Source organism: Macaca fascicularis, chromosome 9 (assembly GCF_037993035.2).
Source record: "Macaca fascicularis isolate 582-1 chromosome 9, T2T-MFA8v1.1".
Lineage (NCBI taxonomy): Eukaryota > Metazoa > Chordata > Mammalia > Primates > Cercopithecidae > Macaca > Macaca fascicularis.
In genome coordinates, this window is record NC_088383.1 from 85188083 (window position 1) to 85212498 (window position 24416).

General features: G+C 34.5%; 1 protein-coding gene across 2 annotated transcripts in view; it reads left to right on the forward strand.

Moving 5' to 3' along the window:
• Positions 1 to 20861, forward strand: part of TMEM26 (transmembrane protein 26) — a 47447-nt gene extending 26586 nt beyond the window's left edge. The window contains exons 5-6 of one of the 2 annotated variants that reach the window (XM_005565768.5): positions 13924 to 14000; positions 16751 to 20861. In XM_005565768.5, the coding sequence (XP_005565825.3) occupies positions 13924 to 14000; positions 16751 to 17172 (499 nt within the window). In that variant the 3' untranslated portion in view covers positions 17173 to 20861. Of the gene's footprint in view, positions 1 to 12340; positions 12798 to 13923; positions 14001 to 16750 lie in introns of those variants that run through there. The other variant, XM_074000776.1, reaches the window with a different exon arrangement.
• The last annotated feature ends 3555 nt before the right edge of the window (positions 20862 to 24416 follow it).

Here is a 24416-nt window from a genome sequence, read left to right on the forward strand (position 1 = left end):
TTGTTTTGGTTCTCACCTATACTGCAAGAATTGACACTGCAAATATCTATCTTTTCAAGGAAGAAGACCCTTAATCCTTTCCCACTGGGACATAAGCCTTCCCTTTTAGGCTCAAGAGGATAATTATGAAGAATATTCTTAATACATAAGTAAAAGATATTTATATCTAATAGAAGAAGGGATCACTTCATTGTAGTCTACTCAGCATTGCCTATTATTATGACATTTCACTTTTTCTAATGTTTTAATCCATAGTTTGGGCTGATAGATTTAGGAGAAAGCCTACAATGATATCTACATCACAAAAAATGTCTAAATCTCTTCCCCATTTTCTAGCTAATATGTCAAATTCTATTTTTTATTAAATAAATTTCCTTCCTTTGGCTCACATTAAAGTTCATCTACCTAAGTTTTATGCATTTACATAGATTTGTAAAGCTTCTGACTGCATTTTTTTCTTAACAGCTTTATGAAGTTATGGTTTAAATAACACAAATTTCAACTGTAATTCTATAGTTTAATGATATTTAGTAATTATAGATTTGTTTATCCATAACCACAATCCAGGTTTAGAACATTCCCATCACTCCCAAAAGATTCCTGTGGCTGTTTGCAGTCAATCTTCACTCTTAACAGGCAACCACTGATATACTTTATGTCTCTGTGGATTTCTCTTTCTTAGAAATTTCATGGAAATTGAATTATAAAATGTGTACTCTTTTATGTGTGGCTTTTTTATGTAACATAATGTTTCTGGGATTCATCCATGTTGTTTCATGTTTAGCTCCTCTTTAGTTGCTAGTGTTCCATTAAACGCATATACCACATTTTGTTTATTCATTCAGTAGTAGATGTACATGTGGATAACTTCCAGCTTTTTGATACTAAGAATGATGTTGCAAAGAGGATTCACTGACAATCTTTTGCCTGGCTATGTTTTCATTTCTCTTTGGTAGACACCTAAGAGTGGAATGGCTGGTTATATGCTAAGTATAGCTTTAATTTTTTAATAATCTGCTGAGATGTTTCTAAAGTGACTGTATTAATTTATATTCCCACCCGCAATGTATGAGGATTCCATTTTCTCTACATCCTTATCAACAATTGTTTTCCCCCCAGTCTTTTTTATTATACCCTTCTGATGGATGTAGAGTGGTATCTCACCAGGACATTAATTTGCAGTTCTTTAACAACTAATGTTGCTGAGCATCTTTTCATTGGAATATTAGCTATTCATATCTCTTCTTTGGTGATGTGTCTGTATATTTTTCTTCATTTTTTATTGGATTGCCTTTTTATTATTGAGTTGTAAAAATTCTTTATATATCCTTGATACAAGTCCTTTATCAAATGTCTAAATATAAATATTTCTTCCCTGTGTTCAGCTTGTTTTTAAATTTTTTAATGTTATCTTTTGAAAAACACATTTTTAAAATTTTAAAGAAGTTCAAATCTATCAATATTTTCTTTCACATTTTTGGTGTCATATCTAGGAACTATTTTCCCAACCCTAAATGAGAAATATAATTTCTTTTGTTTTCTTATTGATATGGTTTGGCTGTGTCCCCACCCAAATCTCATCTTGAATTGTAACTCCCACAATTCCCAGGTGTCATGGGAGGAACCCGGTGGGAGGTGATTGAATTATGGGAACAGGTCTTTCCTGCACTGTTCTTGTGATAGTGAATGAGTCTCACAAGATCTGATGGTTTAAAAGTGGGAGTTTCCCTGCACAAGCTGTCTTTGCCTGCTGTCAGTCACTAAGATGTGACTTGCTCCTTCTTGCCTTCCCCCATGACTGTGAAGGCTCCCCAGTCATGTGGAACTGTAAGTCCATTAAACTCTTTTTCCTGTACAAATTACCAAGTGCCGGGTATGTCTTTATCAGCAGCATGAAAATGGACTCGTACACTTATGGAATGTTTTAGTTCTCTTACATTTGTTTCTATTATCTGTTTTTACATAATTTTTGTGTACAGTGGGAGGTAAGGTTCCAAGTTTATTTTTTATTTTTGGCACTGGCCCATTCCAGCTGGGACTAATTTTCCCAGTACCGTTTGTTGAAAGGATTCTTTCTTTATTATATTGCCTTAGCATCGTTGTCAAAAAATCAATGGATCACAGATGTAAAGCTTTTTCTCTGGACTTTCTGTTGTGTTCCATTGTTTTATATATTTGTCATTATACCAATACCACACTATCATGATTATATAGCTATAGTGAGTTTTGAAATTGAATATTGTAAGTCTTCCAGAATTGTTCTTTTAAAATTTGTTTTAGCTGTTATAGGTGCTTTACATTTTTATATAATTGTTAAAATTCTCCTTTCAAGTTGTAGAAAGGGTAAAAAAGTTTTTTAAAAACTTACTATGCTCTTGGTAGAGAATGAATTGAATCTAAAGATCAATTTGGGAAGAATTGTCATCTTAACAATATTAAATTTTCCAATCTGTGAACACAAAATATCTCATCCTTTGTTTAGATATTCCTTAATTTCTCTCAGCAATGTTTTGTAATTTTCAGTGTGCAAGGCTTGTATTGCTTTTCTTAACTATTTCCTAAGTTTTTATTCTTTTTGATGCTCTTACTAGTAGAATTATTTTTTTAATTTTATTTTCACATTTTTCATTGCTATAATAGAAACACAGTTTACTTTATATGATGATCTACTACCACAGCCATGCTCAACTTGCTAATTAGTTTTATCCCTTAAGTTTTCTCCTTACAAGATCATGCTGCTTGTGAACAGACTGTTTTGATTCTTTCTAATCCGTATGCCTTTAATTTATTTTTCTTGCCTTATTGCACTGAAAAAAACTTCTTTCAATGTCAAATAGAAGTAGTAAGAGTAGACATTTCAATCTCAAAAGATAAGCATTCTGTCTTGCTATATTAAAGATGATATTAGTTGTAGGTTTTGTATAGATGCCCTTTACCAGTTTGAAGAAATTTCCTTTTATTTCTAGATTATTAGGGATTATTTTTTGGTGTGTGTTAAATTTTGTTAAATACTTTTCCTGCTTTTATTAAGATAATTAAGTGTTGGTTGTCTTTTATTCTATTAAAACAATATATTACACTAATTAATTTTCAGATGTTAAACCAACTTTGACATTTTTTCTCTTTTGATACAGGGTCTTGCCCTTTAGCCCAGGCCCAGGTACCACCCAGTGTGGTCACCACTCCATTGACCTCCTGGACTCAAGTGATCTTCCTAGCTCAGCCTCCCAAGTAGCTGGGACCACAGGCACATGCCACACCTGGCTAATTTATTTTATGTTTTGTAGAGATAGGATCTCCGTATGTTTCCCAGTCTGCTTTTGAACGCCTGGTCTCAGTACCCCCGCCTAAGCCTCTCAAAGTGCTAGGATTATAGGTGTGAGCCACTGTGCCCAGTCTGTAATTACTTTTTACATGTTATTGGATTCAGTTTGCTAACATTTGCTTATGAGTCATATTGATCTATAGTATTCTTTTCTAATGATATCTTTTTCTGTCTTTGGTAATGCTGACTTCATCAAATACCTCAAGAAGTATTCCTTCTTTATTTTCTGAAAGATTTTACATAGGTTTGGTCTTATTTCTTCTTTAAATATTTTATAGAATTCACCTAGGGAGCCACCTGGACCAAGGTTATTTTGTGGGAAGATTTTTTAAATTATAAATTTAATATCATTACTTTATATAGGTCTATTTAGATATTCTATTTCCTCTTAAATCAGTTTTGGTTACATTTTCCTTTCTAGGAATTTTTCTATTTTGTCTAAGTTGTAGATTTTTGTCATAAAATTGTCCATAATATCTACTATATATGTGTTAATTTCTGTGGACTGAGTTGTGGTACCCTCCTTTTTCATTCTTGAGTTTAGCAATTTCTGCCTTCTCTCTTATTTTTTTAGGGGGTGAGGGGAGGCGCTGATGTTTACTTTTTTGGTTTGATCAGGTTTATTGATTTTGTTGATATTTAAACATAACCAGCCTTTGGTTTTATTGATTTTCTCTATTGTTATTCTGTTTTCCACCTCATGGGTTTCTGTTCTGATGTTTAATTTTTCCTTCCTTATGCTTGCTTTGGATTTAATTTGCTCTTCTTTTTTTTTTCTAATTTCTTCAGATGGAAACTTTGATTACTGACCTTTCATATTTTCTACTATATTTGAGACCTTTCATCTTTTCTACTATAGACATTTAAAGTATGAATTTTCCTGTAAGCACTGCTTTGCCAGCTCCCCATAAATTTTATATGTCTTTTTTTGTTGCTTAATGCAGTTCAAAATATTTTCCAATTTATTCTGGCATTCTTTTTATATGGGTTGTTTAGAAGTTGGCTGTTTAACTTCTAAATATATGGGGATCCCTTAGACTTTTTGTTGTTGTTGTTTTCTGCTTTAATTCTACTTTCATCTGAGGATCTACTTTAAATTGTTTCAGTATTTTTAAATTTATGGAGACTTACTTTATGGTCTATTATATGGCCTATCTGGAGATCCATGTGTACTTGAGAAGAATGTGTCTTTACTTGGTGTTGGGTGGAGTGTTCTATAAAATGTTAGTTACATCACCTTGGTTGATAGCGTTGTTCAAGTCTTCTGCATCCTTACTGATTTTGTGTCTAGTTGTTCTATTGATTCCTGAAAGTAGAACACTGAAATCTTTCATTCTAATTGTTGGAATGTCTGTTTCTCTTTCAAATACTGTCAGTTTTTGCTTAATATATTTTGGGGCTGTGTATGTAGGTGTGCAAAATTGAATTGTTAACATCTTTCCAATGTAGTAACATTTTGTCATGAATGATCACTTTTTCTTTAGTAATATTTCTTTTCTGAAAGCCAATTTTGTCTCCTACAAATATAGGCACTCCAGCTTTCTTATGTTGGCATAGGGATATCTTTTCTTATTCTTTTACTTTCAAATTATATGTATATATGTATCTACATTCTGTCCCTTATAAACAGCTTACAGTTGGATCCTGCATTTTCCTCCCCAGTTGAGTACAGTTTTTGTCTTTTGATTTAAGTTTACATTAGTTTACTAGGGCTATTATAGCAAAATACCACAAATATGGTGGCTTAAAACAACAGAAATTTCTTCTCTCACAGTTTCAGATGCTAGGAATCCAAAATCAAGGTGCTGGTTCCTATTGGAGGCTCTGAAGAAAAATCTGCTTCATGTTTCTCTCCTAGTTTCTGGTGGCTGCTAGCAACTCTTGGTGTCCTGTTGTTTGTTGATATATCACTCCAATTTCTCCCTTTCTTCACATGGCATTCACCCCAGTGTGTCTGTCTGTGTCTCCAAATTTTCCTTTTTTTATAAAGACACTAGTCATTGGATTAGGGCCCACCCTAATCCATATGACCTCATCTTAACTTGATTACATCTGCAAAGACCCTATTTCTAAACAAGGTCACAGTCTGAGACTCGGGTAGACATGGAATTTTAAGGGACACTATTGAAGCTGGTACACTGTGTTTAGACCATTAATATTTAATGTAATTATCGATATGATTAGATTTATAGCTGCCATTTTACTATTTTTTTTTTTCTATGTCTCACATCCTTTTTATTTCTGTGTTACTCCTTTACTGTTTTGTTTTTCTGGTGGGGGTGGTTGTATGAGCATTTTTAAGTCAATGATGTTAATTTCTGTATACATTTTTTGAATTATTTTATTAGTAGATGCTCTAGGGATTAAAATATACATTTAAAAATTTTACACTCTATTATAGGGTAAAATTAACTTAATTCTGATAAAGCCTAACAATATGGCTCCATTTGGTCATAGCACTGTTGCCCCACTTGCTCCATTACTGATAACTCTGTTTCCTCCTCTTCCTTTTTGCTATTGTTTTTATAAATATATTATATCTTTGTATGTTATAAATCGAATAATCCAGTGTTATAATTAGTGTTCTATATAATCTTTTAATGTTTTAAAAAGATATTAGAAAATGTCTCTATAACTGTATATTTATATGTTCCTTTTAATTTCCCATACATTTATCATTTTCATGCACTTCATTTCTCCATGTGTATTTCAGTTACTATGTGGTGTAATTTCCTTTCAACCTGAAAGACTTTATTTAGTGTTTCTCCTAAGGCAAATCTGTCGTAAAAAATACTCCAAGTTTTTTTTTTTAATCTGAAAATGTTCTTATTTTGCCTTCATGTTTAAAGGATAGTTTTGCTATATAAAGAATTATTGGTTGACAGGGTTTTCATATATATATATATAATTTGAGGAAAAACATAGTTTATGGGTGTAAGAAGATCAACAAAACCATATAATAAGTAAAAACAAAGATCCACCATTTTACATATATACACATATATATAATTTCACTGTCTACTGGCCTTCATTGTTTCTGATCAGTGTTAGCCATTATAGTTGACCTTCAAACAACATGAGTATGAACTGTGTGGGTCAATTTATATGCAGATTTTTAAAAAATAAAACTTACATTGGGTGTGCCTGCCTCTCTGGCCTCTCCTTTCACCTCCTCCACCTCCTCCACCTCTTCCACCCCAGAGATAGCAAGACCAGCCAGCCTCTCTTCTTCTTCCTCCTTCTCAGCCAACTCAATGTGAAGATAATGAAGATGCAGAGCTTTATGATGATTCAGTTCTACTAATGAATAGTAAATACATTTCCTCTTCCTTATGATTTTCTAAATAACATTTTCTTTTCTGTAGCTTACTTTATTATAAAAATATAGTGTGTAATACATGTAACATATAAAATATGTGTTAATTGACTGTTTATGTTATTGATATTACTTCCAGTCAGCAGTATGCTATTAGTAGTTAAGTTTTGGAAAAGTCAAAATTATACAGAGATTTTCAACTGTGTGTGGGGAGGTCAGTTCTCCTAACTAACCCCCACTTTGCTCGCAGGTCAATTGTACTTATTTGTTGTTACTCTGTACATCATGACTCAATTTTCTCTTGATGTTTTCTTTTCCTCTTTCGCTTTTTATAGTTTGAGATATGTCTAAGTGTGGATATTTGCTTCTACTTATTCTAGGGCTTTATTGATCTTCTTATACCTGTAATTATGTTTTTCCTCAAGATTTTCAGCCACTATTTCTCTAAATATTTTCTCCTCTCTTTTATATCTTTCTTCTTCTGGGTTTCCTATTAAAAATATATATGACTGACTGTGTTCCACGGGTCTCTGAAGCTCTGCTGTTTTTTCTTCAATCTTTTTTCACTCTGTGTCTTTCAGATTAGATAATTTTTATTGATCTATCTTCTAGGTCACTGATTCTTTTTTTCTGCCATGTCAAATCCAGATGTAGAGTCCAATTGTAGAGGTTATTGAAATTTTCACTTTAGTTTGCATATTTTCAATTCTAGAGTTTCTATTTAATCATTTTCATAGTTTCTGTATCTTTATTTACTCACTTGTTGAGTCATTGCCATTAGACTTTTCTTTAACCAATCAAACTTAGTTTTCTTTCATTCTTTGAACATATTTATAATAGTTGCTTTGAAATATTTTTCTGCTAACTCCAATGTCTGGACCTCAGTAGAGACAGTTTCTACTGTTGTGTTTTCCCTCTTAATTGTAAGTTAGATGTTTCTGGATTTTTTTCTTTTATTTATCACATACTTCCTTTGTTGAGAACTGGGCATTTTGGATAATATATTCTAACAATATGTTATCTTCAGGCTCCCCACCACTGCCACCAGCTGAGGCTTCTCATTTTGTTGCATCTGTTTTCTTAATTGGAGGAATGTATCTCTCCTTGGATTGTAGTCACTGATGTCTCAGATTTTTAAAAAATACCTAGTTTTATTTTTAGTTCGACATCTTAGTGGTCACACCTATAGCTACGTTTTTGGTCAGTCAATAACTTGGGCAGATTGGAATCAAATACTGTGAGCCCTTATGACTTCCATTCTTTGATGATCTGTGCATGGAGCAGATAGCACATTTACAGTTCAAGATGTTTTCATGTCTGCCTCAGCTTTTGATTCCCACTGGGCCCTCTTTGGCCTTCCCTGAACACGCCTGCAGTTTTTCAGTCAGCCAGGCCTACAGGAGTACTCATCTAGCCCTTCTATAGCTCTCATTTTAAGAATCTCTCTATCAAATTTAAAGTTAGTTCATTATACTCCAAATGGGATTGCAGTCTCAAAGTAACAAGCTACATATTTTTAAAATATTTCCAATCAAATTTGTTACTTCTATTGACCACACCACCGAGTGTGAGATTTCATACTCCACTCCGAAGCCGTCACTGGTAAAATTACCACTTTAACTGGTCAATATGGTGTTAGCATTCCCACAACTTGAATTAACTTAGTTTTTTTTTTTTTCTGACTATAAGTCCCTAATTTATCTTTTCATACAGCATTTACGTTAAGAAACTTGATATCATAAATTCTGTTTCTGCCTCTTTGAAATGTAAATTTCCCAGCCTCTTGCCGGTTTGCAAACCAACAATATCTTTCTCAAGGACCTGGGAGCCATCTATTTAAAATGCAGTCTTAAAGAAAGATGGAGCCCCTATCTCCCAGCCTCTGTGAGAGTGTAGGATCCTAACTTTGAAAAGTGCCAATTACCAAACACAAGTGGCCTAATCAAATTGACCAACCTCCATCCTAACATTCTCCAGTACTTTTCCAGTAGGTCACCCCAGTTCTTGAAAACTCTCCTACTTTTTGTTTTAGCAGAGTTGAGTTTAATCTTTCTCTTGTATTTCAATAGTCTTGAATAAATTCTTCCTCATCTGTTTAACTTCATTCAGTACAGTTAAAAGAAAAAAAAATAGCCAAGCTGGGGATAGGGGAATGAGTATCTGTGGTAAGAATCCTTCAGATTCTCACTGTTCTTACCTGAAGCTTGGTCAACTTTTCATGAATAAATGTTACTTAATTTGTTGTTTGACTTTGGTTGATTTTCAGAGCCCTGATGGTTGTTTTTTGACAATTTTTTAATATTATACATGTTTGTTGGGGAAATTATTTGCTGACCTTTTCATTTCACTACAGCCACCTTCCAACATTTTCACAAGTCAGAATTTCAACATCATTGCCACGGAGAGTTCCCTGGCCATTTACACCTTTGGAGATCACTTTGTGCAGTCTTTTTTTCCCGCCAACACATTAATAAATCATGTATTAAAAAGAATTCTATTCTCACAGCATTACTAACATTTCCCTGTGAATACTCGACCATACAAAGGAAACTCTTCTTATGTTTACATTGTGTTTTACTTTTATTTTGCAGAGTTGAGGCTAATCTGTCTTTCACCTGGAAGAAATGGTGAAATATTTCTTCTAGGATAGGTTAATACTTCATTTTTTTCTTCCTTTCTATCATTTTTTCCTTTTCTGATGGTATTTGTCATTTTCTTTAAAAAAAAAAAAAAAAAACTAGATGAATTCTATCTGCTGATTGTCTCTTTTCTACAGGAATATTTACACTTCCAAAAAGAAATAGCCCCTACAAAGGACATGAACTCATCCTTTTTTATGGCTGCATAGTATTCCGTGGTGTATATGTGCCACATTTTCTTCATCCAGTCTGTCATTGATGGACATTTGGGTTGGTTCCAAGTCTTTGCTATTGTGAATAGTGCTGCAATAAACATACATGTGCACGTGTCTTTATAGCAGCATGATTTATAATCCTCTGGGGGTATGCCCACTAATGGGATGGCTGGGTCAAATGGTATTTCTAGTTCTAGATCCTTGAGGAATTGCCACACTGTCTTCCACAATGGTTGAACTAGTTTACAGTCAACTGGAAACCATCATTCTCAGCAAACTATTGCAAGAACAGAAAACCAAACACCACATGTTCTCACTCATAGGTGGGAATTGAACAATGAGAACACTTGGACACAGGAAGGAGAACATCATACACCGAGGCCTGTCATGGGGTGGGGGGAGGGAGGAGGGATAGCATTAGGAGATATACCTAATGTAAATGATGAGTTAATGGGTGCAGCACACCAACGTGGCACATGTATGCATATGTAACTAACCTGCACATTGTGCACATGTACCCTAGAACTTAAAGTATAATAAAATTTTTTTTAGAAAAAGAAATAGCTAAGCAAATTGGCAAAATATGACTTTTTATTTTTATTTTTAACCACCAGATTGGGTGTGCTGATACACCAAATGCCAGTCTTTTATCTTACTAGTTTTTCAAATAGAAAAGTGATACTAATGTTAATAATTAAACTTCCCAAGTTTTTTTGTCTCTCTCTGAATCAAGTTCATTGTCTCCTTACATGCTTCTCAGTTGACATTTGTGAAGGCAGATTATACACATGGGACAGTGGTGAATAAATCCACCCAAAATTCCTTTGCAGATCTTGAGTGTTTGCCATTAATCTCCATGATTTATTTACATTCTAACATTTAACCTTCCTGAGAATTTTTACTGTCTGATCTAATAATTCATATTTGCCTGCTTTAAAAATTTTCTGACCTACTTTTCCAAAATTGTGTTTGATAATTTTACTAGTATGTTTTTCAACACCCACATTCTTCCATATTTTGTGTGTGCATAGATAATATATGCATATGCAAAAATGTGCATTCATTATTGCATGGTTAAAGTTGAATTTATGTAGGGCTAGGGTTAGTATATCATTTATCCCTATTTTGTAGGATGATGAATAATATACAAATATTTTAAGAAGCATACTGACATACTAGTAAAATTACTACTGCTACAATTATGTAATGTTTATTTATCACTTGTTGTGTGCTAAGAAGTCTTAAATGCTTTAATTCAGTAAGTTATTTTGCATTTACATTCACACTATGATGTAAATATTCTTATTATCACCATTTTATAAGCAAAAACATGTCAGGAGAGGCAAATAAAGTCTCAAGATGACATGAAACCAAAAATAACTAATTTGTAGTGATCTACCATAATAGCTTGTGTCACATGCTGTTCTAAGAGCTTTATATGTTTAACATGCTTAAATAATATACTGAATAAAATTATTATATAATCCAATTATTATTATTGTCTTCCTCATAATGTAAATGGGTAAACTAAAGCATACAGATGTTAAACTAGTTACTCATATTCATATAACTAATAACTGATCAATCTGGAATTAGAGTCTCACATCCTATTTCTTTAATGAGAGTTGGAGTTGGTGTTAGAACTCTGGTCACTTGGCACCACAGCCCCCTGCTTTGCCACTGCTTTCTACTGCCTTGCAGGCAAATTGCACATAGTTTTTGGAAGAATTATTGAAGTTTGGGATTAGATGAAACTTCAGAAGATGTTGTGAAAAATTTCGTTTGCATCTGTTGAAAAAACCTCGCCAAAATATCCTCAACAACTTTTTCTGCAAGCTCTGTTGAAAAATTACACTAATAGAAGAAATACTAACCCCAAGTGGCAACTTGTTCTATTTTGAGGTAATATTATTAGAAACTACTTTCCTCTATTAGGATGAAATTTGAATTCTCACAGTTGCAACTGAAATCCTTTGAGCCTGAATTGGCCATCTCAAGTCAAAAGAAATGTTTCATTCCTTTTCCACATTATGTCCTTAAACATAGGAAATAAAACTTCTAAGGAATTTTCTCTAGTTTTCAGTTTCTTGAACTATCTCACATATATCATGACTCTGAATTCTTTACCATTCTGCTTCTTCCCCTTTGGTACAAGAAACTTTATAAATGTTTCTTCTAATACATTAAGCACCACACATAATATTTCAGGTATGTTCTGAACCTTGTAGAATAGAGCAGAGCTAAAAGTTTCCATTTCATTCATGGAAATAATATAATGTAATGATCAAAGGAGTAAATGCTGAAATCAGCTGTCTGGTTTTGATTTCTGCTCTCAACATTCATAACTACATTATTTTGGACACATTTCCTCAACTCTCTTTTACCTCCTTGATAAAATAACAAGATAACAATTGTGTCTACTTTGTTGAGCTGGTATGAGAATTAAGTATGAACATAGAGTTAAGCATTTAGAAAACTGCCTGGCATGGATGTCTGAAATCAGAAACTGTCCATAATATTATTTAAAAATTCAGGCACTTATTGAAGATCTGTTGTGTATAGACATTGACCGTGTAAAGAGAGAAAAGTTATAGTCTGCATTCCCAAGGCATTTCCACTTAAAATTTTAGGCTTTATATTTCTTGTGAAGCAACCTATGAGTTTATTTGATTTTGGTAAATCATAAATCATGTCATACTGTGGACTCATAATTAGATAATAGTAAGGGAAAATCTTTGAGCCCTGTTTTATGGCTACTGCTGTGAAATGCTATCTCTTCTTTCCAATTCTATTCTAATCTAGGTCATCTAGTTACCTCTTTTGGAATCCTGATTGTGTCTTCCAGGGTACTGGTTTTCTATCCACGCTCCATGCCATATGTGCATATGAGAAGCCTTCCATCAATGTCAACCAAGTCATGATAAAATGTGAAGTAGAAAAGAATCAAAAGCACAGCCTTCAGCAACCCATTGGAGAGTCCCCCTGTGGGGAGCCATTTACACAGGAATCTACCTAACAGTATTCACACCTGGAATATTTGTTAATTTTGTTAATGAGAACACTATGGGAGACTTTTTCAGAAGCCTTGTTTTAATCTGAATGTCTGTCATCGATTTACATAACATTACCTGCTTGGTAATCCTAACTATATTTTTTTCAAAGGAAGAACTAAGTTTAGTTGAGTGCAATTTTTCTCAGAGAACCTGTGCTGATGCTTCGTAATAACTGTCTTCTTCTAAAAGGGCTCTCAGAAATCTTTCAAAGAATCATCTATATAATCTAACCAGAGATTAATGGTAAATGTGCCTTTTGTGCTTTTAGACATATTTCTGTTTCATTTTGAAAGTTGAGACTTTATTTTTTTATCACCAACCTTGTCTCCACCATTAACTGCCAAGACAGATAATGATGGTTTAGAAATCTCATTTACAAATTCTCTCAGAGTTTTGAGATTTAATTTTGCATTTAATGCCTCTACACTTGAAGCATTTAAAGATATCCCTTACAATCACCTCATTTCTTTTGGTTTCAATTACTCATCTTTAATGCTTTTCAGACCTCTTCAATCTGAAAATCTCTTTTGACAGAAGATGGAAACAAAATCTATTATTATTCCACCAAGCTCAAATTGATGACTTCCTTTCTATCTTTGCTAAAAATAAATGTGACCCTTTTTAATATCCTTTGCATTTCTGTAACCTCTATTCTTTCTGATTTTAGCCTTCATGACCATTTTCCTAGGTCTAAGACATTTCTATATTTGTCTGAATATAGACCCTTCTTTAGTGCATTTAACCATTCCTTCCACAAATATATGTTGTATCCATCAAGCCCTGTTCTAGGCACTAAGGATACAGTGGTGAATGAAACAGGCTTATTACTTGCCTTACGTCCTCCTATCTGGTATAAATCTTTGTTTATTGGATTTATCTCCTTACCTTTTTCCTGTCTAATGACAATTTTCTTTCAATGTTGAGCTTTTAGTGTTTAAGCATCATTTAGCTCTTATGAAATGTCTTTTCAATTAGATCCCTGGTTTCTTAGAATAATTATTAATTCCCCTGCTGACATTCCTTGAAATCAGTCATTTGAATATCCATGTCAATATCTATATTTTCCTCCCTATCATTTCTCTCCCATAATATTTCCATAATTTTATAAAACTAAAGACAGCAATATGGGACCAAAGGTTTTGTCATAATTCATGCATATGTTGGGTTTTAAGTCTCAGATTACTTATTTTTCACTTCTTCATTATTCCATTATTATCAGGTAAGGATTTTTTTCCTTGATATATTAAATCACCAAGATATTTTGGCCACAAGAGGTTTATTAGGAATATACTAAAAACATGGGCTGAGAAGATTTTTCTCTTCTGCGTGTGATCATACTTTTTATTACAAATTTAAAATTTTGTCTGTATTCTAGGAATAGCCCTGCACTAGTCTATGCCATCCTTGTTATATGGACTTGGAGCATGCTGCAGTTTCCACTTGACCTGGCAGGTAAGTATCCTGATGTTTGTGCAAAAAACCAGAAAATTACACCTTTTGATTATCAATTATACTAAAACTAAGAAGGCAAGTGAAAGGATTATCATGTCTATATCCCAGTGTTAGTTCTAGTTCAGCTTAGAAGGAAAGTAGATTGAAACTTAGTAAGCCAAGAAGAGTGGATCCACTGTGGTACATGGTAAGCTTAAGATAGCAGAGCAGATAATTGCACAGCATTATATTTACTTCAAACAACAGTTCCATCAGTTATGATTTATAAGACTTCCTGCAAACCAGGTGATACCTCTGTGTCTCAGCTTTCTTTCATCCATGAAATAGGGATGATAATCATAGTCACTAGGATTGAAGATTCTTGTCATGACTCAGTAATATACACTTTGCTTAGCAAGTTGCTGCCATAAATGTTTTATCTCTTATTATTTATAAGAAGTAATTTTCATTCTTTTTCCAGACCCATGTATTAGAACTTCAGAAGGCATAGGAGCAGTTAAAATTGTCCTCATTGGTGGTCCTTGGAATCCCATTGGTCTTATTTTAATAAAAACATAAATCCCTAAGATTTTGCAAGAAGTAATCTCTTTCCCAGGCATTTCATACTAGCAATAATCTAGGGCTTCATTGTCCAACAGGGGACCACCAACCACACATGGCTCTTTAAACTGAAATTAATTAAAAATGTAAAACATTAAAAGTCCAATTCCTCAGTCATACTAGCCACATTTCAACTGCGCAGTTGCCACAAATGGCTACCATATTGGACAGCAGTAATATGGGACACTTCTACCATCACAGAAAGTTCAATTGAGCATTGTTGATCTGGAGTCATCTGAAAACTTCTTGGAACCCTAGAATTTTGATTTGAGAATTCTCCTGGATGTCACTTTACTACAAAGAAATTCTAGAAATTAATAATTACATTTTCCTTAGCCCAACTTGTTTATTTATGACACCTTACTTGCTGGCCTCAGGATTAGAATTAATCCTTAGGACAGGGATATTTAACTTTTTTCTCCTTTTTTGGTTCACTTTTGTAGACTCAGAGGTCTGAGGCCATTTTAAACATAGCATCCACTTGTTGAAATTATTAACAATTTGAAATAGATGGGAAAACTTGCTGTAGCTTTTAAGGAATACCAAAAATGGAATCACTTATTAATAATTACAAACAAATCTATGCTAATAACACACACACACACACACACACACACACACACACACACACAGATTTTTGTCATAATGAGCCCTGAAAGGTATGGTCTGGACTCATTGGTCCAGTTGGTATCCACTTATAGAATATTAGGTGCCATCACATTAGATATTGAGTTAATACCTTTAGAAGGTCCTTTGGGAGCCATTTCCTGGCCCTCATTTCTTAGGAAAGGCTACCATTGATATAACCTTGGTTTCTCTTTTGTCTTTCACCCTGCCAATCCTCACCCTCCCATATCTTGTGGTTTGTTGCCTTGCTAAGAAAATTTGTATTTAAGAAGGACATTTTGTAAACTTTCAGGGGTGATAATGTTATGCAGCTGTTTGAAAAACAAAGACCAAATGTTACTTCTGACTAAATCATTATTGTATTTTCCAACAAATAGTACATTATGTTTATCCATATCAAAGCAGCTTCATAATATTTGCAGGCTCCAGTAGACGATGGCATTCTTTGTTTGAAAACTCCAAATGGAAGGCTTCATTATTATAAAAGGATTATTTTCTGCCCTTGACCCTGAATTAAATTTACATTTGAGAAATTAAGACAAAAGGTTCTTCTGTTGATTGGACCTCCTTTTGTTTAACTGGAAAATCAGTAATTATATCCAGTCTTTCTTGTAAACTGTGAAACAAAGCACAAGGAATTAAGACAAAATAAAATAACAATGGCATTTATTCAGGTTTTTTTCCTCCATCATTTGAAAAATATGTTTAATATGAATTAAGTTTGAATTTGAATATAAGCACTTGAATTTTCACAGCACAGTTTGCACACATGTTGGTTTACACACGTGTAAACCAACAAACAGGTAGATCCTAAAAAGAGTATATAGAATGATCAGAGCCACGTACACTTTGCTCCGTTTCTCAAGCTTATCGATCAAGCAAATCATTCGTGATCCTAACGGGAAGATCACGTGGACAGGGAAAAAGTGGACAGGAGGCAGGGCTGTTATTCTAATGGAAACAAAATGAGCCAATGAATAGGGACCCCTCTCCTCACTGATATGATTGTTATCCCAGTTTTCAAAGGAAGAAACTGTGGCCCGGGAAGGCTTAGTGACCCCGCCAGCAACTCACTGCTGGAAAATGAGGCAGTCATGCTCTCTGACTTGAGGCTGTGAGCATGTAACTGTGAGTCTTCCTTACACTGTGGATCCCAGGATCACAATGGCAGCTTCCTTTATTTTTTATTCCCCCCCTGTGGTGCAGCTTCAGCCTCACAAGGAGCTTGAGCTATGAGCACTTGTAACCATGCCTGGCTCCTAGAATCTATTTCATGTGGTGCTTTGCCCAGGTTGAGGACTAGATGATCTTACATTTTCTATTTGGATGCAAGTCACAGGGCAAGGTGTTTTCACTTGTTCCACTCAGAATTAAATCACGGGATCATTCCATTTCATTTCCATTCTGTATTCACAGAATTATTACTAGCACAGTCCCCATTGTTAATGACTTGTCCCCATGTCATTGTCTTATATGTCTACACTTCCAAGAGAGATAGTAACTAGTCTGTCCTGTGTTTTCAGTACAGAACGTCGTTTGCCCCGTGTCTGTGACAGAGAGGGGATTCCCCAGCCTGTTCTTTTGCCAGTACAGTGCGGATCTGTGGAACATCGGAATCAGCGTCTTCATACAAGATGGCCCCTTCCTTGTGGTGCGTCTCATACTGATGACCTATTTCAAAGTGATCAATCAGATGCTGGTGTTCTTTGCAGTGAAGAACTTCCTCGTGGTGGTGTTGCAACTCTACCGCTTGGTGGTGCTGGCATTGGCAGTCCGTGCTTCATTGAGAAGTCAGTCAGAAGGCCCGAAAGGAGAACATGGTTGCCGGGGACAGACCTCTGAGAGTGGGTCCTCTCCGCGGGACTGGCAGAGCGAGTCTAAGGAGGGCCTGGCTATTCCTTTGCGGGGCTCCCCAGTCACCGACGATTCCCAACCCACCCCTTAGTTATTGATTGACAGGGGTCTGCGGCTAGAACCTGACTCCCTGGTTCTTCTTATAGGGAGGATCCTCCTTCTCCCCCAGCCTTGGCATATAATAATTTTCAAAAGAACAGCATAAAAAGGTGATCTTAAACCAAAGCTGAGGAATTTTCTTTTTCAACTGAATAGAAGGAACTTTGATTAGTGACTATTGCTACAACTTCTGTGTGATGGTATCAGATGTTATAGTTGTTCAACGACTAAGTGATTTGTTTGTCTTGAACTGTTTGAAAAGCTGTGGAAGGGGTTACAGTGACATGCCCTCGAAAGATTTAGTGCAGACGAACTGTCGCGGCTGTTACCTGAAAATAGAGAAGCTTTGAACTTTGGCTCCATTGTCAGACTATTTCGTCTGATCTTTTCTGCAATGTCCCTCTGACATCAAAAAATGTACATTCAGTGAATGCAGAACAAATGAAGGGAAAAGTGCCTTTAAAATTACCTCACTGTGGGCTGGAAGCAGCGAAAATCTCTGCCCAGCTTCCGTATCATAGAGAGCCTTATTCATCGCTGCACAGGCCTTTCCAGGAAAATCATTTTTCTGGGCTGATGTTGCATTCTGCCATGGCGCATATGCTCTTACAGAGATTTTATTGCTTTTGGCTTGGGTGCTACAAAATTCACAGCAAGTCATTTTGGTTACATATCTACTGGTTGCAAGGCAGGAAATACTGGTGAAATGCTAGCAAAGTCACAATTTCTACTCTGGACATGATTTGCACTGTTCGTCAGTATTTTTCTGAACCCTACTTTACCATTTTCTATATTGCCAAGCTGAATCACGTGGGCTGATGCAGGGAAGCTCTGAAGCGGTGAATAAAGGTGTTTCGGGCCCTGTAAGTGTTACCATGGTTTCTGGTGTCTGCCAGCAGTAGAGAACAAAGCTGCAGCTTCTCTGAACCGCCACTATTGGAGGTGGCCTTTGGTCTCAGGGAACATGGTGATGGAGGCTTGCATCAGCCCCACCCAGGGCCAACAGCCCTTGTGGAGTGACGGGAGTCGGAATGTGCTACCCTGTTGTGGGAATCAGGCAATTCACTTTATTTTCTTGTATTAAGACTTCATATTCCCAGTATTGAAATAGCCATACTTTTCCTTTACATACCTCTATACTTTCCAGATGGAGGTGATTCAGAACCTTTTAAAGTGATTTTTGCTTTTAAAGATACAGTGTGAAAATTTGCTCGGGTGTATAGCAGTAATTACATGATGCAAGCAGTTCCAAAACTGTTCTTTTAGGTTCAAAACCTAATTCCCCCGGATTAGTATACTCGAGAATTCAAAGGGACATTTAAGGTGGGGTATGCTCTTAATTTGGTATGACAACCAGTTGGGACAATTTTATCTGTAACTCTCTGGGTGAGATGATACCTATTAGAAATATTTTCTACAAACTTTTATACACAAATTCTGTTTTTATACAGAGTCATGCATATTTTCTCATAAATGGCTTCTTCAGCGCCATTGTCATATGTTTTTATTTCTTTCTTCCTTGTGCTTCTAATTTTAACAATATAATGACTATAAAATGACACATGGAACTAATGGAATAATTTATGATTTTCCATAATAATTTTATGAAAGTTAAGATCAAGAAATTATATGTATATGAAGTAAAGCACTTGACAACTTTTAAGGGCATGTTATTTAAAGTGCTCAGCAGTTGAAAGCAAAATAATAACTGCTATTTATAAAAATGCCTCAGCAGAATCTGTTTTTATGTTGACTGCTTTATGTTGAATATTTTCTTCCACAACATGTATGTGCTGCTTATTATTGCAGATTTGCTCATGGCATACTTTTCATGTTTTAATTTTTTTCTTCCAGCAAAACAAACACTGAGGCCCTAAAAATAGATAAAGTATAAAGTAGTACGGCTGTTGCAAGGATATTTTTAAATGCTTTCAAATCTCAGACTTGGCTTGGCTTCGTGAATGAGTTTCTAGTGTTTAAATTAAAGTATTTTGTAATTAGCACTCCTCGTGGGCTTGAGAAATAAAAAGCCTGTCCAAAGTCTAGCTTTATTTAGAGGGTCAGGAAGTCAAAGAGCACCCAGGACCATCTTGGCAAATAATAGTGGCAAAAATAGACCCAGGTTCTGCAAGGTTTTCCAGGAAAATCTGCTTGGGGCAGCATTTGTTAACCTAGCTGCCAGTACTCCCACTCTCTTAGACTGGCTGCTTTTATAGTAGGAAAAAACAATCTGCATTTGCTTAGTTTATTTGAAAGAAAGCTCTAAACCTAGGTTATATATTAGCCATTCTTAAGACTCCTGATTAAATATTATAAATTTATTCAGTTAATTGTCGTTTTTAATGTAGACTGCTAAATACTGTAATGTTTCAAAACATCGAAGTGTTTGTTATAAAGTGGCTAGAACATCCATTACCTCCCATGTGTGGACACCCTGGGACTTGTTTACATTTTATTTGTAATAAGATAACTGACTCACAACACCTGTATAATGTGATGCAAGCCATCCTCTCTATCATAACCCCTCCCCCAGACACACAGCAGGTCAGTCCCCGACTCCTGAAGAAAGTGGCTTATTTGAGGTTGTTGGTGCTGTTATTATTTTTGCCATAGTTGTTATTTAATGCTTGATTAAAGCTCAGTCAATGTCCTTCCTAAAAACATGTCATTCCACTTGTGAAAGAAAACACAATGTGCATGTTTCAATGATACTGTGCGTAAACACACCTCACCATCATCTTGTGGGTTTCCTTTGCCCTTACTGGACGACTCTCAGAGGACATGACTTGACATAGTAATAGTAGTAAACTATCCTTATCTTTGATTATTCTTTTAATTTTTATTTGAGCTGTTTCAACAGCATAATAAACTAAAATTTTGAATTGGCCAATAATATTCTTTATAATCTTCCAGTGAAGAGTCTGATACAAATTTTCTCTTGGCTGTGTTGTAGTTCCACTAACAAATAGCACTTCAGGCCTCGTAGAACCATATAGATATGGCCAAGGAATATCAGGTTTCACTATTATAATACTAATTGCTAACTCATTAAACTCATTATTTAATTGAACATTTTCAAAGCTCTGGAAAGGCATGCATTTGTAGGTGCACATGCTTTAAGATTTCTATGCATCTTTCAGAGTTGAATGTAATAATGTTTGGCATTTGATTCTTGATAATTCTTAACCAACTTTTCCTGTTAAAAGAGAGAAAGAATTGCAAATGTCAGGCATCTGTCCACTGTAGCCCTCCTCCAATGCCAAGAAAGAGGGATGGTGACGTATACTACAGCGACGCAAATGAAAAACCAAACAGTCTTGAATTACAAGAAAAAAAGGGGATTGTTATTCTTTTTTCTAATTTCAGACTGCTTTTTACTTACTGGACATTCTGATTTGCTCTCAGAAACATCTGATTTGGGGTTAAACTAGGCAGCTGGAGGATGTTTACAGCTTTGAGCCTTCAAATAAGTTTCCATATGCAGGGAGTAACTTTAAACAATGTTTGAATAATTAACTGCTATGGTCTTGTATTTTATGTGTATCTATTTCATCCTCTGACTCTTCCTTACTAGAATACCATTTAAGAATATTTTCTCTGCAGTATTCATATTTATACTATTTTGCTATGAGTGGCCTTTGTATTTTATTATATGTATTAAATAGTGTGTGCACAACTTTACCTTAATGTGGATTTTTTTTGCTGGTTTTTCATGTCTTTGTTCTCTACTGCAATTCATTTCCTTTATGGTTTTTAAGCTCTGGTTTAAAAAATAAAACTGATCTATTTAGAATATGATTAAAGTGGCATTTCAAACCAGTGAGGAAAGGCTGACCAATTTTACAAATGATGTTGGGAAATTTTGCAATCCATCTGGAAAAAATAAAGTTAGATTTTTATCTCCTGCAATATATAGAAATAAATTCCAGATGGATTAAAGATGTAAATGTAAAATGAAAACTATAAATATTAGAAGAAAATATGCAGTCTGTCTTTAGCCTGTGGGGGATGGGAACGATCTTCTGAAACAAGACATGAAACTCAGAAGCTACAGAAGAATTGACAGATTTTTCCTACATAAAAGCTTAATGTTTCTCAGTGGCAAAAGCTATCATAAATACATCACTCTTATTTTCTTTTCTGGAGAAAGGAGTCAGAGAAATCAGACAAGAGAAATGAGAGGTATAGAAATTGGAAAGAAGGAGCCAAATTTATCATTTATTCATAGAAGACTGAGTCTCGAACATCCAAGGAAAACATATTAAACCTAAGAAACTTAAGGATAATCTGAAATCACACACAAAAATCAATAGCTTTTCTACATACAAAATCACATAGAATATATACTTGAAGAAGATATTTCCTTTGCAATATAAACTAAATCTATAAAATACATAGGAATAAACTTGGGAAATGTATAAGATCTATGTGAAGAAAACTTAAAAATGATTGTGAGGGCCATACATGAATAATTTAACAAAAAGAAAGACATTATTTTATGGGGATTGGTAAGAAGCCTTGATTTTTTTTTTTTAAAGTGTCGATTTTCCCTAAATTGATCTATAAATAGATCAAGTAGTACAATCTTCATCATGCTATCAACAAGATATTAATTTTTTTGTGACTGCCCAAGTTGATTCTAAAGATTTCATGATAAAATAAGCATGAAAGAATAGTTAGAAAATACCAAAAGAAGGTTGAAAAATGAGAGAGATATTTCAATATATTTACATATATTATACAACTACAATAACCAAGAGAATTTGGTTCTGAAATATGAATAAGCAGGCCAAAAAGCTGAACAGAATAAGTTTAATAAATAGACTGAGCTACACAAGGGATTCTGATATATGATAAATCATGGGTGGGGTAAAATATTATAAATGGTTTAGGTTTTGGAAAATATTAAATTAGATCCTTACCTCAATCCTTATGTCTAAAACATTTCCAGGTAGATTAAATAACTAAACATTTAAAATAAAATAAGCACAGAAAACTTTGTTTTTATAATTGCGATGGTGAGAATGCTTTTTGAGCACGATATGAAATGAGACACCATAGAAGAGTCATAAATTTCAGCTCATAAAATTAAAAATTTTAGCATTGTAAAAATACCATAAGCAAATTCAAATGTTGAACAATGAACTGAGTTAATTTGTTTGCAAGAAATATAACAATGCATTAGTTTTCTTAATGAACAAACCGTTCTTACAAATAAGAAAAAAAAATCACTGAAAAAATGAGCAAAAGACATAAGTGTATGATTAACTGCAAAAGGAATAGTTGAAGAAATGCAAATCAAACCACAATGAAATACCATTTTTCAAATGCAGACTCAACTGCAGGGTAACCGTTTTTCACTTAGTTGGTTGGCAAAGACCCAAAAGTTCTTTAGAATGCTGTATTAGAGGGCAACAAGGAAAGTAGGCATTCTTATTCATAGTTAGTGAGGGTGTAAATTGGTACAACTCCTCTGTAAGACAATTTGGCAACAGCAGTCAGAAAAAAACACATTTATCATCTGACCTAGCAACTCCACTTCTAAGAACGTATCCTGTAGCTATGTGTGTGCAAAAATGTGGGTATAAGACTGTTCAGTATGTTCTATATTTGCAGCATAATGTCCATCAATAGAGTCATGGTTAAATAATGTAACCTCTATACTACATAATACCATGTTATTTTTTAAAAGAATGAAGTAGAGCCATAGCATTGATGTTGATAGGAAACAATAGCTTAAATATTCTGTTAAGTAAAAATAAGGATACGAAACAAGTTAGTATGCTACTCTTTTTGTAAATGTTATCCACACCTTCACAAGTGGCTAATAAACACGAAATGATGTTCAAGTTTCTAATGATCGTGGATATTCCCTCCTTTTTAAAACTATTCTTATATATTTGATAGCTTGAATTTTTAAAATTATGCATTATTTTGTAATGTGAAAAGTAATTATAACAAAGGAAACCTCACCTACTTGTGAGCTTGACTTCAGCCTACTGCCATGTACAGATGCTTTGATATCATTTTGCAAATAAAGTAAAAGCACATCATTTACTTCCACCCAAGAAAATAAAGACCTTCTCATTATAACTAAGGATGATCTTGAGAAGTTTTAGATAAATCAAGGCCTTAAACCATATCAAATTCTGCTTGCCTTATGAAGTGTCTAAAACTAGGGAAATGAAATAATGAATAGATACAGAAGAGCACAGAAAAATCAAACTGACCAAAAAGATGCACTGGGTCTTTCTTGATGAGTACTATGGAGACTACTTTGAAGCTGCCAGTCTAACACTTCCACACTCCTGACATTCATGGAGTCACCAACACAAACCATCAAGAAATTTCACTTTGATTGACACAGTCATGCTGGTTTCCCCAGAAGAGATTGAGAAGTGAAGGAACCCTGACATAGAAAACTTCAGAAAGAATCTGCATCTGTTTCCATGTCTGTATTCACAGCCCATCTAATTTGTGTGTGTAAGCTTTTATGATTTTTGCCAAGTATTTACTAAATTTATCACTGATTGTGGTAAGTGATCAAATGGATCATATGCAAATCTGATCGACTTATTGAGGAAAACAAACATTTCTAAACCAGCCATATGTCAAATATCGTATAGTCTTTGTATCCAAACTAAGAATTTTGGGCAAGGAAAATTGGATCTACAAGACAAAATATGTTTTCTCTATGGATGCTGGTGTTCAGCTTCTGCCAAATGCATAGCTGAAGAATTCAGATGGTTGTGGCTCTGGGATCTTGGGGGTTGTTTCTACCTTCTGGCAAAGAATATTTCTCTCTATTATGCAAGAGTCCCCATATGACCTAAGTGGCAGCGAACAGGTGGGTCAAATGCTATAATTATTTCATTGGATCTTTTGGTTTCAACTAATTCCTGTAACTAGTGATTTTTATTGGTATCTCTAACCCCAAACTCTTTTCTTTCCTGGACTCTATGCCTGGATTTCCATCTCCTCTGGATATTCTGCAAGTATTACAGACTCAATTATATATATTTAATTATATGTTTTATATATATAATTATACATATATATAATTATACAAATATATATATAAAATTATATATGTCTTACCACACTCAACCCCTGATCTACTCCTTTCCTGTGTTCCAAACAATGACTAGTAGCATCTCCAGCCACTAAGGCACCCACGCCAAAACCAGATGTTTCCTAGGTCCTTGCTTCTTTTTTCTTATACCTTCTTCCTAAGTA